The 16,136-nt window shown below is 42.5% G+C and overlaps 1 protein-coding gene across 1 annotated transcript; it reads left to right on the plus strand.

Annotated features, from left to right (window-relative positions):
* The first annotated feature begins 1,057 nt into the window (after window positions 1-1,057).
* LOC147902085 (low-temperature-induced cysteine proteinase-like) lies at window positions 1,058-7,155 on the plus strand. Its single transcript, XM_087374670.1, has 5 exons — window positions 1,058-1,738; window positions 1,830-2,071; window positions 2,172-2,312; window positions 5,741-6,310; window positions 6,752-7,155. Exons 1-5 carry the CDS (start codon window positions 1,288-1,290, stop codon window positions 6,866-6,868), a joined length of 1,521 nt encoding a protein of 506 aa, XP_087230796.1. The 5' UTR covers window positions 1,058-1,287; the 3' UTR covers window positions 6,869-7,155.
* Window positions 7,156-16,136: the final 8,981 nt, after the last annotated feature.

The raw sequence follows: 16,136 nt of genomic DNA on the forward strand, positions 1-16,136 counted from the left end.
ACAATGGCCTGATTCAGGGAGGCACCTGCACGGCAGCCCTGAATAAAGCCTAGGGCTTACGTAGATTGGCAGCCTAGTGGAGAGCCCGTTTGACAGACGTATGGAAAGGGTGCAAGGTAGGGAAGCCAAGTTTCTTAATGTGGAAAACTTTAAACCAGTGGATCCTAGTCTGGTCCCGATTGGCGAAATACATGGATACGAGTCACCTTTGCTCGCTATGCAGAAGAGCGTTGCAGAAACGGTACTCCACCTATTTTGGGGATGCTCGATGGCGAAAGCAGCATGGCAGATAGTGACAGCGGGAATCAGCAGATGCGGGCTTATGCACAACTTCAAGCTGGGCACCAACTGGAAAGTAGCCCTGGTGGGGGATAACTACGGGTTTACCTCCACGCTGAAGGTGTGCTATACATACGTACGTGGCGTGGCCTTATTCTCAATCTAGAATGTATGAAACTACTTCGCTTTTGATCGCAGCGCAACAGGGACCAAAGACACCATGGTCATCAACCTAACTAGAAAAAACCTTTCTGAGATAAGCTTCATAGCCTGATGAAGATCGCCAGATCTGCGTAGAGTACTCCTAGGTGCCACTGCTGGTGACAGCATAGGCCACGGGCGGGAAGCCCTTTAAGATGGCCCATTTTTGTACACTTCTGTTAACTAGTAATAGAATCGGCTTTTACCTTTATTTAAAAAAAAAAGACGAGGAAGATGTAACCACAAACAATGTAGGAGTGAGAAATTGTGACGAAAATGAGAAGTAAGATGTAACCACAAACAATGTACTCGTTGGCGTGACAAGATCGAATGAAAGCAAGCAACAACGCTCGTGTACTTACGTCCAAAACATGTCTCATAAATGAAGGGGATAAATACAGGGAACCTCGGAAGGAGTTCAAGCCAAAACAGAGAAGATTGATAAGCAACTCACAGCAAATTTAAGACTGTGAGTAGATCGATGTCCAAGCATTGAATGCCCACGTGGGAGCATGCAATTCATGTGGGAGGACTCAGGAGCCTCGTGACAAGCTTCCTCTATCATCGTAGATTCTTTTCAATGCCCTCAGTCTCTCTGTTCCTCTGTCACATCCGTGAATTTTGCGAGCTCCTTCTCTGAGTTTTTGTATTTCCTGGAAATCTGTGTAATAGTTGCTTCACATGATCGATGTTTGTTGAATGATCTTTCAGTTCTGGGTTTGTTCATCCTCGCCTCTTGTATCCGGCCATGCTCTTGCTCCTTAGCTAGCCGCCCTCTGCAGATGCAACCTTAGCTCGCCCCTCACAATGGCTTCGGCGCTCTTTCTCTGTGTGTTGCTCTGCTGCGCAGCAGCACTTGCGGCAGCCGATCACTTGCCTTACTCCCCTGAAGACCTCGAGTCAGAGAGCAGGCTCTCCGCGCTATTTGACGCCTGGAACAGAAAGCATGGCAAGCACTACGCGGCTGATAGGGCTCCGGAGAAGGAAAGACGCTTCGAAATCTTCAAACGGAACTTGCAGCACATTCATCAGCATAACGAGAGGGGCTCTTCCTATACCCTGGGCCTCACCCGCTTCGCGGACCTCACGAACGAGGAGTTCAAATCATCGAGCTTCTTCGGTGCAAGGCCTGAGTCGTTAAGACGCGGTCGAAGCTCTCAGAATCGGTTAGGGAGCTGCGACACGAGCGATTTGGCGACGGCGTTCGATTGGAGAGACGAAGACGTAGTAGAGAGCGTGAAAGACCAAGGCAGCTGCGGTAAGGCGTTTTTCTGACGATCGTCGGTGAGGGTTTTGAAGCTCTGGCCGGCACAATCCTTTCTGGTCTAAGTACGTCTTAATGATTTCAGGAAGCTGCTGGGCTTTTGCATCGGTTGCGGCGATGGAGAGTGCCTATGCTATAACAAACGGAGATCTGATCAGCTTGTCGGAGCAGGAGCTCGTAAGTTGCGATTCGACGGACTATGGCTGCGATGGCGGATGGATGGATTACGCTTTTCAGTGGGTGATAGACAACGGCGGGATAGATTCCGAGGAAGACTATCCATACACGAGTACGAACGGGCGAACCGGGACCTGCTTATCAGCGAAGGTTGTAGGGCGCCCATTCCCCCTCTTTCTATCAAGGGGCATTAGAAATGAAAAGTTCTTTGATGATTGATCTGAAACCAGAGCGGGTTGATTGTTTTCAGGTGAGCAACAAGGTGGTTTCGATCGACAGTTATGTGGACGTTGATTCTGACGACGAAGACGCGCTGCTGTGTGCTGTGGCGTCGCAGCCGGTGACGGTGGCGCTCAACGGGGATGCGTTCGACTTTCAGCTCTACACAGGGGTGAGTTTCCCGATGACTGTGGATTTACTCTAGATTTAGATTCTGTTGCTGTTTGTAAAGGGTCGGATGTATGGGTTACGAACTGGGCAACGGATGCTTGGCCAAAGTTGGGTGTAACGTACGAGAGACCTTGAATGTCATTTATGACAAGTTCAGGACGGAGAATTACTGTTTGTACAGATCGAAATATGTATCAGGTCGACGAAATATGCCTGTGCGGAACTGTTAGCTGTTCTTGATGAGAAATTGGATCGACATATCTGAATTGTCAAAATATGAACCAGAGAGAAAGAACGGTGCGAGCATGAAACATCGATTGTAGATTATAAATTCATGACCGACGGAATTACGAGCATGAAACATGGATCGTAGATTATAAATTCATGACCAAATGCTTGAAAGGAATAGCGACCATTGATGTGCAAATATTTCAACGAGGTAGGTAGGGAGTTTGTGGGTGTACTCGGGCCACATATGAAGGCTCCTATCATCGGAAAGTCTGTGAAATTCGTGTGAACCACCAGCAGAGCTTTTCTATCCATCCAATCCAATAATAAATTAGCCTTCGAATGAAGGCTTGCTGAGTTGGCAAGTATGAGCATGGGCCTACTTGGAAATGACTAGTGAGATACTCCCGATTTTTATGGAGAACATGATGGGCATTGCCTTTTGTAGTTCAAGCACTAGGTATGCCATGGGGAGGACACCACGAAGGCCTCTCCATGGCCTCCTCATGGTGTCTGCTAGCCACAGGAGGCCTCTATCGACCATCAAAGTAGATGGGATAAGGTGGTTTATATTTTAAGAAATCAACGAATTTGAAGCGATCACCATTTTCCTTGATATAGAAGAAGTTGTTCAGGATCTACCCTTGGTCTTGGTTTGTAGCATCGCAAAATGTGCTTAAAGGTTTCTAGATAACTCCTTTTGAGGAGGATAAAAGTGCTTGCAATGGGCAAATTGGTTGGTTTCTTTCAATTTAGTCTCTATTTAAGGCCCTAAGTTGCCACCATTTGTACATTTTAGATTGAATTTGCAATAACGAGTCACTCACTTTTTCATGACTTCTAGGAGATAAATCATCGTGCCTTAGGGGAATGAAGCTCATTCACAATTCGCCCCAACCTTTCATGATGGGGTGGCATGCAAAAATTCATCGTGCTATTGGTCGGGCATGGCTAGGTGCATAGTTTTTGTGTTCAAAGGAGCATCAATCACCTTGGGTTGCACATTCAATTTTGCCATTTTGTCGTGGAGCAAAGAAATCTTGAAATGTGCCATCTTGATTTTAGAGCATGGAGTGTGGAACCGCTTGACTAAAAGTAAAACAACAATTGTACTTGTTGGGCAACAAGTGGGAACTTGATCTTTAGAACTTTTTAAATACATTGGAGTTGGCACTATAGTCATACCTCCACCCTTTTAGTTATGGAGTCATCCATTTCTTCATAGTACATTCCCATTCCCATGTAAGGGTACATAGTGTGCTGGAGGTGATGTACCTTCCCTATGGCTGAGTATCAATAATATAGGTCAATGGTGCTATTGCGATTTTTCAACAAAGTTATACTGGTTCAAGGTTTAAAAAGGGTCTCAAGTAGGGAAGGTAGTGTGCAAGAAGCACTTGACTATTTTAGTGCAAAGATAGGGAAAGTAGTGTGCAGGTAGGACTTAATCATTCCCCCCCCCCCCCCCCCCGCCCCCCCCAAAACAGGTCGAATTTATTATGTAACGGGTGGGTGACTCCCCTAAAAAAGAACACCCTTACAACAAAAGGCCAAAAGATAAGGCTAATTGCTCAAGGCCTGCGCACAATGTGCAATAGACTCGGCCAAATCCTTAAGACACCAGCCGACCACCTTGTCCTTTTCAGATAGAGGGACTCCCATATCCTTAAGCAAAAACGAAGCCATGACCCCAACTTATAGACCAAGCTTGTAGTATCAATTCGTCGAAAGAATTATAAGAGGTAGTTAGGGCACTCAAAGTACCCTTTTATTTCCCATAATGCCAGATTACCCATTCTTTTAAGAGAGAATGGTGCCTTCTCATACTTGTGAGAAATGCCTTCTTGTCTTTATGCTATTAGGAGCTTCCTTGGGATGGGAGACACCTCTCTCTCCTCTCTCCTCCCCTTTGCAACAAAAACTTATTGTGACACTGTGTATGTCATGAAGGAGTCTATGCCCTTACATTGAAGGTCCCAAGGGAACACATTAGCATTTAAGGCCATTCCCATAGTTTAGTTGTGATTTGACATTTGGCTATCCACCCATAAGTAAAATTGGATTTTTCTTATTAAATGCAACAACCACAAGGCTCCATTTCTTGTCTTGTAATGCCTAATGGTGTAGAGAGTGAACCATAAGATGAAGGATTGCCAACTCATTCACAAGGTACGAGATGTTTCAAAGAGTGATTTAATGATGTATGAAGAGCATATGAACTTGATTTGATTGCGAGGCTTGTAATTGCCTCTTCCCTACTTAAGTGTTTAAAGTTGTTTGGCTTCTTGCTTAGCAACTCAATCAATTAATCAGTAAATAGAATTGTGCACCTAGAAATGAGATGAGGTTACTAATGTTGTATTTGCTCAAGGAAAGTACTAAAATTTGATGTTGAGCTTCCAACTACGTGCATTATGAGGCACCTATCCTTCTAGGAGTTTAGTTCATGAATGGGAAGTTATTGTTAATAGCAAGAGAATGCCATTGCTTGTAGTTTGGTAACCTTAATTGTGCTTATCACACGGCTAAAGTGAGACATGTCCTAACTAATAAAGCATGGAAAAAAGCTTAGAACTTGGAAGCTCTTTGGTTGTTCCTCATGGAGCAAAGATGATAACCCTAACTTAGAATGGCCATGAATAGAAGTGAAGATAGGCAAATATTTCAATTGGGGGAGAGAGAGAGAGAGAGAGAGAGAGAGAGAGGTGGAGGAAAAAATGAAAATAAGCTCCAAGAACAACCCATCCTTGCCTTGAAATAATATGCTTGAAACACTTTACTTACCTTGAAGTTGAACTATCATCCCTCCTTAAGGGCCTCATCGTTGCTTGATAGCTTTTGTCCTCAGTTTTTAAAATGCCCTTTTGTATTGGAATGTCTTTGGCCTTCTCAAAAAACATAAGGTGTCATATAATCTGCCCCTCTATCTTAAACTTACTTCCGTTCGTGAGATGTTCTAGCTGTATCCCCTTAAACCTTGCTCTCCCAGTATATGAGCGTCACACCCCTTTGCGACCCCCGTTTGTATCTATTTAGAAATGGGGGTGCAAGTACCAGTATTTATTGATGCTAAGAATAGGAGGGCCTTGATAAGTGGCCATGGATCACATTCTCAATGTTTGATGTTTATAGAGGATTTTGAGTCTGAGTGACACGGTTCAACCCTATGACCTTGTTTTTCTGTTGTTCGAATTGTGGCAGGGGATCTACGATGGGAGCTGCTCGGACTCACCCAACGACCTGGACCACGCGATCGTGATCATCGGGTGGGGGGAGTCGAGCGGGGAGGAGTACTGGATAGGCAAGAATTCATGGGGGACATCGTGGGGGGCCTCAGGGTACATAAATCTAGTAAGGGGGACAGGTCTAACGAGGGGGATATGCGGGATGTATTACTTACCCTCATATCCAATAGCCACTGCGACAGTTCCGCCACCTCCGCCATCGCCGCCTCCTCCATATACGCCACCTCCGCCACCTTCTCCGCCACCTCCACCATCTCCTCCGCCACCCCCTCCTTCTCCTCCTCCCCCTCCTTCCCCTCCCCCTCCCCCTCCCTCCCCTCCCCCTCCTTACAGTCCTTACGTCCAGTGTGATGATTGGGCTTACTGTGAATCCGACCAGACTTGCTGTTGCGTCCTCGAAATCGGCTCCTATTGCCTCCTCTGGGGCTGCTGTGACTACGAGAACGCTGTCTGCTGCGATGACCACATCAGTTGCTGCCCCGAGAATTACCCCATCTGCGATACCCAGGCCGGTTACTGCTACCAGGTGCGATTGCCTTTGCCCTTCGTTACCGTTCTTGCCTGAGTGTGTGTATGTTTTTTTTGGTTTGGGCTTCGTGTCTGCAAGCGGATCTCGATGCATGGAAGGATGGTCTACAGTGTTTGCATTTCTTGCTTACATGTTGTAAATCGACTTTCCAACTACTGCGAAACCGTCACGCTTTTAGGCTCCTCTTCCGCTGGTTTCTCTACTTTATTTATGGACAGCAACCGCGTGCTGCTGATCTAGTCAATACATCAGGCTTTGTTCTGCTGTGATGTTGCCGCTTTTGTATAATATCGTCGTGTGCAGCTGTATGACCTTACACCGCAATTGATCATGACAAGTGATTTTAGAGCATCGTTAAAGTAGTGTGCAAAAGTCTGTCGTGCACAAAGTTATATATTTTTGGGTGACTCAAGATCTTTTCGTGTTCATATTTTACAGAGTGTAAGCACGACCCATGCTTTAACGGGCGTCCCCTTGAAACAACGCACGCAAGCTAAAGTTCGTGATGGGTACATTCCTCCTTACGATGCTCTCAGGCGTGATGCACTTCAATGAGAGGCTCAAACTGTGTGCAATTAGGCGTAACGGTTGTACAGATTAAAAAAGCTGCACTCTTTTCAAAAGAGTGCTGCACTCTTTTCAAAAGAGTGCTCCAACGATTGCACAGGACAAGACTACTTTTTCTGATTGCTGAACAATCAAGGACGACTCCTCCGAAGTGTTCTAAAAGTGTTCTAATAAGTAACGAAGGAAGAATCCAAATGAAAGGTCATTTTTAAGTCATTGTTCTTGCACGTTCATCGTGTTTTTCTTTGCAATAGATGTGCCATCTTGTTTGTTTACTCTTTAGCGAAGGGATCTAGTATTCATAGTTGAAAGTTGGAAAGTAAACGTGCAAACCTTATGAAATAAGTTTTCCCAATGGGGGAAAAAAGGTTTGCCCTCACCCAAGTGCAAAGTTCACTTAGGGGGGCTATGAGAGAAAAAATTTAATTAGTAGATGGGTGGGTAAGGGGGGATAAGGGGGCCATCCATGTGTGAGACATATCCTTCGATTGTGATGAAGCCATAGAGCTTGTCATTGTTGGTGGGGTGTGAGTGGAGGAAGTGAGGGCAACAGGGCGAAGAGGATACATCCATCAGACATTGGTAAGCGAGGCGTAGGGGGAGAGGTAGGGTGGAGGATGGAGAGGCATAGAGGAGGGAGTTTGAGAGGTTAGTTAGATGAGCTTAACTTAGATTAATTTACATTAGGGGATTTAGCTTAGGTTAATGTTTTAATTAAATCACCAATGAATTTTGACAATGAATCTTGCAAATTTTGTAACTTTTGTTTATCCAATGCAAATTTAGAATGCCAAGACAATTGAAACCAAAAATGACAACCCAATGAAAAAAGTTTGATGCAAATCCGATGCCTATGCATGAAATTAGTGAAATTTCAGGAGTAGTAAAGCTATAATGTAGAATTGAAAGTTGGATGGTGACCTTTGAAAATTTCCATATGGTTTTTATCTTGTTTAAAGTTTCTTGTAGGTTGCCTACTCCAAAAATCAAGGAATTATGACAGAAATGTCTCTCTTTTTGTCTTCTATACACCTCTCCATGGATGGAAGATAGTAGTGTATAGGAATTAGGACACAAATGTCTCTCTTAGAGTCTCCTATACACCTCTCCATGGATGGAAAATAGTAGTGTATGAAATCATAAGGCTAGAGATAGTGGCTCATTAAATAAAATGTTGGGTGCATCTAGAAAGATAAGAGCACTCTCATCCACTCTTCTCATCCAAACATGCCATAGCAAATATAAAACCTGCAACTACACCACACAAACCACAAATTGGACTAGTAGGAACCCACTTAGTAAGCCTACCACGAACTGGTAACCAACTATGGATAACCTTCCATAGGAAGAAACTGAGCTTACCAGGAAGGTGATTTTTCCACACATCCTTGAACCTCTTGGACAACCACCAAGGACGTTTGCGATAAACCCATTTGGAATTAAGATCATCTCCCATTGCATTTCTACTAGTAACACCCTGCACACAATCCTTGGTTTTCCCAATCATCCAGTGATTTAGCCTCTAGTGCGTAGAAGGGATTGAATTAGCCTCATGTGCATAGAAGGGATTGAATTAGTCGGTTGAACCTACATGACCATTACTACTACCCCAAGATTAAAAATTAGTATCTCTAGCAAATAAACCAAACTTATTCCTCACTCTTCCACTTGTTGTGCAAGGACCTAGCCTGCTACAAATCCAGCCATGCACGTGATTGACCATTTATTGACAAAGCATTACCCCACCAAATATGCTCTAAGAGGCTTGAATCATCAGGGAGGCCTCATCTCCCCTTCCACTTCAGCACACTCACACATTGCTTCCACGCATCCACATGGCATGTAATCAATTCTGATCCTATAATTTTAGGAGGAAAGGCTGAAACTAGTTTCTCATAATAGGAGAGGCCTACCATTTGCCAATTGCCTTCCCCCCACTAACACCATATTAGAGAATTTGGGAAAATCCTGATAATTTGGGAACTTTTGAGGGGTTGTAATTATGTAACATTCAATGTTTTTCATTGATTTTTCCCATAGATTTGGTAGTCCATCCAAATCTTGCAAATGTGCATGGTTTGCATCAACATAAATAAAATGTCAAATGTTGAGGTTTCGACCAATGCATGGTATTTTTTGAGGGGTTACAATTACAATGCATTGAGTGCACTCCATTGACTTTCTCCCTGGATTTTGCTGTGTATATGAAACTCACAATTTGGAGTGTGCCTGTTTTGCATTAGCTGAGAAAAAAACATCATATGTTTGAGTTTAACGAAGCATTTTTTGCCTCTTCTCGAAAAAAGGTGGTGTTCAAAAACACCATTTTTAGTTTAGTTGGAGAACAAGTAAGAATGCAACACTAGTCCTTGATATTTTGTCAAGTGTGTAGAACTTGCAACCACAAAGCAATGGTCTACAAAAAAAAAGATAAAGAAAAAAGATCAATGTCATACCTTCCAAATATTTGTCAGTATTCAATTAAATTATTGTTGTGCAAGGAAAAAAAAGTCATGCTTTTCAAGTACCTTCACTCCATTGTGGAGTCAGCATCAGAGTCGGAATCTATTCTATGAGACAAATTGGATAAAGCTCGCTTGCGTGCAATGGTTGGTATCTTCACCTTGATGGGGAGGTTGTTGCTCTTTGAGGAAACCTTCTTTGAGAGGTTACATTTTGGAACCCATGACCATACAATAGCATCAATAGATTCCCAATGTGGAGGATCACCTTTATTGCACATCCAAACCTTGTTCCAACAATTTGCATATACCTCCTCAATTTGTGCATTGTGTCTTTTGCATATAGGTGCCCAATATTGTATGAAAACCTTCTTGAAATTTTTAGATTTATTATCCTTCTGTACATCAGTTTGAGCAATGCCTAGCCAAATTGGATAAATTTTTTCTGCTGGTCGGACCAAAAGAAAGTGTCCTTTTTGTACATCAACCATTGGATCAAATGATTGTTTTGGCTTTTTCCTTTGAGGTCCACAGTAATGATCATTCAACTCTTCAATTCCTTGAAACTCATCGTTTTCATTATCAACTACTTGCACACAATCAATATGTTGCGTCTTTGGCCAAAATCTCTCGTACATGCCCTCTACACTATTGTTTGGTTTATCAAGCTCATCAATCATGCTCTTCCAATACTTCACTACTGGCTTGTAAAACTTTGTGAAAGATGCTTTTGGACCTTGCAAGTGTGCCCATTTTTCCCAAAAGCGTACATACTCCTTGATACCAACTATCACATCTAAGTGGTCCTTCACATACTTGAACATGGTTACATAAGGTGGCTCTCCACTTGGTAGCATTGGATGACCATCCGCCGGATGTCTCTTCCATAACTCAATGCCACCTTCACTTGGTTGCCAATCTAATGATCATGGATGCACTTTATATTGCATGATAGGAACTTCATTTCACATAAAGAACCGAAATTGGAGAGGCTTTGAGTGTCCCACTAAAGAATCTTTCCCATCGCATAGGCATCCATCAACATAGCTCTTGAAATTAGGGACTTCCGTTACCAAAAATGGCGTTGGAGAAGGCTCCTCACATTGTCTAAAAGTATCCATGAGATGTGCAAATGTCAATGTTTGGCTAGTTCTTAACCTCTCTGAAAACCTGCTAAACATTGCATCAATATCCTCATGTGTATGCCCAACCATCAAGAATCCCAATTGAATTGACTTGAAAATCCCTCGAGCAACAAGTAATGATAGGTATGCAAACAAGTACCTATTCTTGTTTTCAGAACCACAATTATCCAACTACAACAATAGGTGTTCGGGTAGTTTCTTATAAGGATTTTCTAGATGGGAACTTCCAAGTCCAAGGTCTTTGAATGTTCCACCCACTGCTCCAAGATGAAGTTGTTGCTTGCCATTACAAACATAGTGAGAATCCAATGCTTCTCTTGAGGTTAGTGCATTTAGCAGAGCATTGTCAGACCTTGGCATCCCATCATGTACCAAATCTCCAAGTGCATGGTAATCAAATCTTTCAAGATTTCTCAAACACAAAGCCAATGAACCAATTGTGAAGTTAGGATCCGATAGCCGCAAGGATAAAGAAAAGTGACCATAACGTCTTTGACCATGTCCATGTGTTATCATGCCAGTCAAAGCCACTGGGAGCTGAAAGGATTTGTCTGTGTCCTTTGAACGATTGCGTAATCTAGGGATGGCTGTCTTCTTTTGGTCCATCTTATCATGGATAATGCACAAGTATGTCTGAGGATACATTTCAGAAAATCTGCACCAAGTGTAGTACACATTTCTACAACTTTTTTGTTGTAACATGTGCTTTCTTCTATCTTCCATCAACTTATTACGTTCATTTTGGCATTTTGTCGCTGCAAGCTGAGCCTTGATTGCACTACATAAACCACACTTAGAGAATTCACTTCTTTTTGACAAAGTTACATGCTTGAATTCAAAGTTCGATATGCGGTTGAATGTGGAAGTTGACATCTCCTTACAACCCAAACTATGCTTTAATTGCATGTTAACTTCATAGAGAATATTAACCAGCTTGTATACATCCGGTATCACCAACTGTGTTTCCCTTGATCCATCTTGAAGTGTTCTACTTTTATGTGGCATACGCTCAGAATTGTTATCCACAAAATCTTGGATTATGGCTCTACCCAGTTCTGTGTGGTCCCAACCTCTCCGCACGATTCCTTTATTACCATGTATGCACCTTCGTATACCAATTTCAAATTGCTCCCTGTATCGATAAAATGTTGTTTTTGGAATACCATGCATTTCGTACCATGCTCTACAACAAACTTGAATACCATTCAATGAAAAGACATATTTGAACTGCCCATTGTCATCTTTTCGACAAGCAACCCCAAGAGTGTCATATACATAATTGGTGCGAGCCTCCAAACTTTGGCCCCAATACTCTATGCGTAATTTGGATATCATTTGACGATTGGCAAATTGACAACAATTTTGTTTACAACAATCAATCATAGATACTTTTATGACTGCATCCCTTGTGAGTCTAGATGATGCTAATGGCATGCCATGTTTTTTAGCTTTTCTCTTTATCATGCAGTAACGCCTCTTTTTTGTGGATTTTTCCATTGGGTCCTCATCTTTCATGTGCTTTTTCCCAGAACCACTTGAAGAATTCATGGTGTCATCGATTCTTAATGAAGTTCCATCTAAAAAGGTTATTTGTGCAATGGGCCATTTTATTAGGTGGATGGTATCGATGCCTGATACATCATTGTGATACTTTTCAATTCCCACACCTAGATTACCTTCACCAAGCATCTCAAAATTTATAGGTTCAAATGGGTAGACATACAAAACAACACCCTCTGCAATGCTCTTGGTTTTCTGCTCATCCCATATTAAGACTTTCTTGCCCTTCCATGATTCTCGAATGGAAAACTCATCATATTCACATAGAGGTTCAACGTCAATGGTATCTAATGTTATATCATTCATTGGTACAATAGCTTCATTGACATTGTCCACACAACTCATTGATCATGCTTTCCAATGAACAACACTACCCAAAGCCTCATAGACTAAGAATGCATCCATTGTAGGAAATGGAAGAAGTGCACTTTCATCCATACAAATATAGATCGCCACCGATACATTGTTTTCTCCTAAGGGCACACCTTGGCACATGTCATCATGTGATGTAGAGAATATTGTCCCAATGGCAACAATCTTTCCACTGACAAGCAAGTTGACTTTAACCCCCACTTTCAATGCGGCACCTGCATAGTACATAGCATTTGTTATAGTTCAATATTGATATCTGATGTTGTGACTTAGGATGAAAATGCTTTACAAGATTTCATTGCAAGACCAAATCTTCCTAAACCTTGGTGCTTTGAATTTTAGGCAGCAAAATTTGGCTACATGGCCAAATCTTCACAGACCATGGTGCTTTGAAAGGGAGATAGCAAGATTTGTCCACACAACCAAATCTCCCGAGATGCTGGTGCTTTCAAGAAGCCATAAAGATTTATGCACACATCCAAATCTACTTAGACCTTGGTGCTTTGAAAGAAGCCCACAAGATTTGGCCACATGGCCAAATCTCCTAAGACACTAGTGCTTTGAAAGAAGCAATAAGATTTGGCCACATAGCCAAATCTGCTCAAACCTTGGTGCTTTCAAAGAAGCTAGCAAGATTTGGATGCACGGCCAAATCCTTCGAGACCTCCGTGACTTCTTTCAAAGCACTGAGAAGATTTGGTTGTGGCGTTCTTTCAAACTTGGGGAGATTTGGTCGTGTGGCCAAATCTTGTAGGCTTCTTTCAAAGCACTAGGGTATGGAGAGTTTTGGCTGTGCAACCTCCTCTTGCATGCTTCTTTCAAATCACCAGGTTCTGGGAGATTTGGCCATGTGGCCAAATCTTTCAAAGCATTAGGGTTTGGGAAGATTTTGCCGTGCTGCCAAATGTTGCTAGCTTCTTTCAAATCACTAGGAAGATTTGGCCACATGGCCAAATCTTCTTTCAAATCACTAGGAAGATTTGGCCACATGGACAAATCTTCAAACGTTAAATTTAAAAATTGAAGATCCAGATTTTAAAATTTAAAATTCAAAATTCAAAATTTAAAATAAAAAATTCAAATTTCAAGTTTCAAGTTTCAAATTTTGAAATTCAAATGTAGAGATCCTACTTTCAAAAAAATCGTACATGCTTTTCATGATTCACGCTATTACACTTTAAAATCATACTATTACTTTAAAAGCAAACTAGAAAATCTAAAACTATTAAAAAACCAAAACTTTAAAAGGCAAAGCTAAACAAGCCTTTTAAACCAAGCATAAAAAGTAAACCTATGAGAAGGAATTGAATTCGTCTTCATGGGGAATCAAGTGCTAGGCTCACCTTGTTCTCTCCCTTCCTAGATCTCCAATGTGTACCTAGGGTGGTTTGAGAGCTTTAGGACAACGTCTTAGATGGGGTAGTTCTTGGAAAACACTCCTCCACCCTTGCTTAGCTAATTGCAAGCAAAAAAGTTCAAAACTATGTCAAAATAAGAGGTCCCGGGAGGCTCCCCATGCCAGTTTTGTCCTAGCAATGTGTACTTAATTATGTAGGTTTTAAAATTCCATTACCAATTCAACTCTCCATAGATTCCACACACAATAGTTGGATTAGAAAGAGGTCCTTTTTCTTTTTTTTTGGTTTTTTTTGGGCTCTTCATGCTTTTGGGGGGATTGCTCCCTCCCCCCCAAAGCATGCTTTTTTGGGGGGATTGCTTCTTCCCCCCATTTTTGGTGATTTCCTCCTTCCCTCCACTGTCCTCGTCCTCCTTTCTTCCTCGTCTCCTTCTTCCTCCTCGTCAGCTCCATCTTCCTCCTCGTTGCCCTCTCGTCCTCCTTCCTTCGTCACTGCAACGCCTTCTTTCTTCCGTCCGTCATCTTCCTCCCCGTCGCGGTTTCTACTCCTCCTTCCTTCATCACTACAATGCCTTCTTTCTTCCATCCGTCATCTTCCTCCCATCGCGGTTTCTGCTCCTCCTACCATCAGAGCCCTCGTCCTCCTTCCTTCCTCGTTCCATTCGTCTTCTTCCTCGTCGCCTCCATCTTCCACCTCGTCGCCCTCAACGCCTTCTTGCTTCCGTCCGTCATCTTCCTCCTCGTCGCGGTTTCTGCTTCTCCTACCATCAGAGCCCTCATCCTCCTTCCTTCCTCGTTCCGTCCATCTTCTTCCTCGTCGCCCACACCGGCAGAATTACTCTTGCTCAATCACGAGTTGCCATCTTCAGATGCCTTGTCTGTTTCCCTCCCGGCTTCCTCCTCTTCTCTCCGTGCTTCTCGCCTTCGGCTCCTCTTCCATTTGCCAGCAAGAAAGACAACTTCTACAATTGCTACAGCTACTCTCTCTTTAGCTCCTACGATGGCTACTCAATCATTCAAGTAAGAAAACGAAAGAAATCGAAAGTGTACCTAATTCTTGCATGTTCTCCATTTTCTCCATTTCGGAACACCACGATTTGAAAGAAAGAGTCTTGTAAAAGTAGGAATCTCGAAGTGTGATTTGAAAGTAGGGTCTTTAGTATATGATTTGACTTTCATATCTTCAAATTTGAAATTTGAATTCTGTATCTAAGATTTTGAATTTTGAATTTTGAATTTTAAATTTTGAATTTTAAATTTTGAATTTTGAATCTAAGATTTTGAAATTCTCAGATTTGAAATTTGAATCTTAAGATTTGAAATTTAAATTTTAAATGGGGAGATTTGGCCATGCGGCCAAATCTTCTGGCTTCTTTCAAAACATACAACATTTGGCCGTACAGACAAATCTCCCTAGATCTTGGTGATTTCAAAGAAGCTATAAAGATTTGGCATCACAACTAAATCTTCCTAAACCTTGCTGCTTTAAAAAGATTTGGCCACACAACCAAATCTTCCTCGACACTCGTGATTAGAAAGAAGATAGCAAGATTTGGCCGCATGGCCAAATCTCCCTCGACCCTCGTGATTAGAAGAAGCTAGCAAGATTTGGCCGCATGGCTAAATCTCCTTAGACCCAGGTGATTTAAAAGAAGCTAGAAAGATTTGGCATCACAACCAAATCTCCCCAAATCCTGTTGCTTTCAAAAGATTTGGCCGCACGGCCAAATCTTCCTAGACCCTTGTGATTAGAAAGAAGCTAGCAAGATTTGGCCACACAGTCAAATTTCCCTAAACCCTCGTGATATAAAACGCTAGAAAGATTTCGCATCGTAGCCAAATCTCCCCAAACCTTAGTGCTTTGAAAAGATTTGGCTGAATAGCCAAATCTCCTTAAACCTGGTGCTTTGAAAAGATTTCGCTGCACGGCCAAATCTCCCCAAACCTGGTGCTTTTAAAAGATTTGGCTGCATGGCCAAATCTCCCCAAACCTAGTGCTTTGAAAAGATTTGGCTACATGGCCAAATCTCCATAGACCCTTATGATTACAAAGAAGCTAGCATGATTTGACCACACACAAATCTCCCCAAACCCTGGTGCTTTGAAAAGATTTGGCAGTATGGCCAAATCTCCATAGACCCTCGTGATTAGAAAGAAGTTAGCATGATTTGACAGCACACAAATCTCCCCAAACCCTGGTGCTTTGAAAAGATTTGGCAGTATGGCCAAATCTCCATAGACCCTCGTGATTAGAAAGAAGCTAGCAAGATTTGGCCGCACGGCCAAATCTCCCTAAACCTAGTGCTTTGAAAAGATTTGGCCGCACGGCCAAATCTCCATAGACCCTTGTGATTAGAAAG

Source organism: Dipteris shenzhenensis, chromosome 5 (genome assembly GCF_047967505.1).
Source record: "Dipteris shenzhenensis isolate YYH24624 ecotype China chromosome 5, Dip_SZ_1.0, whole genome shotgun sequence".
Lineage (NCBI taxonomy): Eukaryota > Viridiplantae > Streptophyta > Polypodiopsida > Gleicheniales > Dipteridaceae > Dipteris > Dipteris shenzhenensis.

Coding starts and splice junctions, on each gene's coding strand:
- LOC147902085 (XM_087374670.1), top strand. CDS start 1,288: ATGGCTTCGGCGCTCTTTCTCTGTGTGTTGCTCTGCTGCGCAGCAGCA. Junction 2,313..5,740: donor ACTTTCAGCTCTACACAGGG/GTGAGTTTCCCG, acceptor GAATTGTGGCAG/GGGATCTACGATGGGAGCTG. Junction 6,311..6,751: donor AGGCCGGTTACTGCTACCAG/GTGCGATTGCCT, acceptor CATATTTTACAG/AGTGTAAGCACGACCCATGC.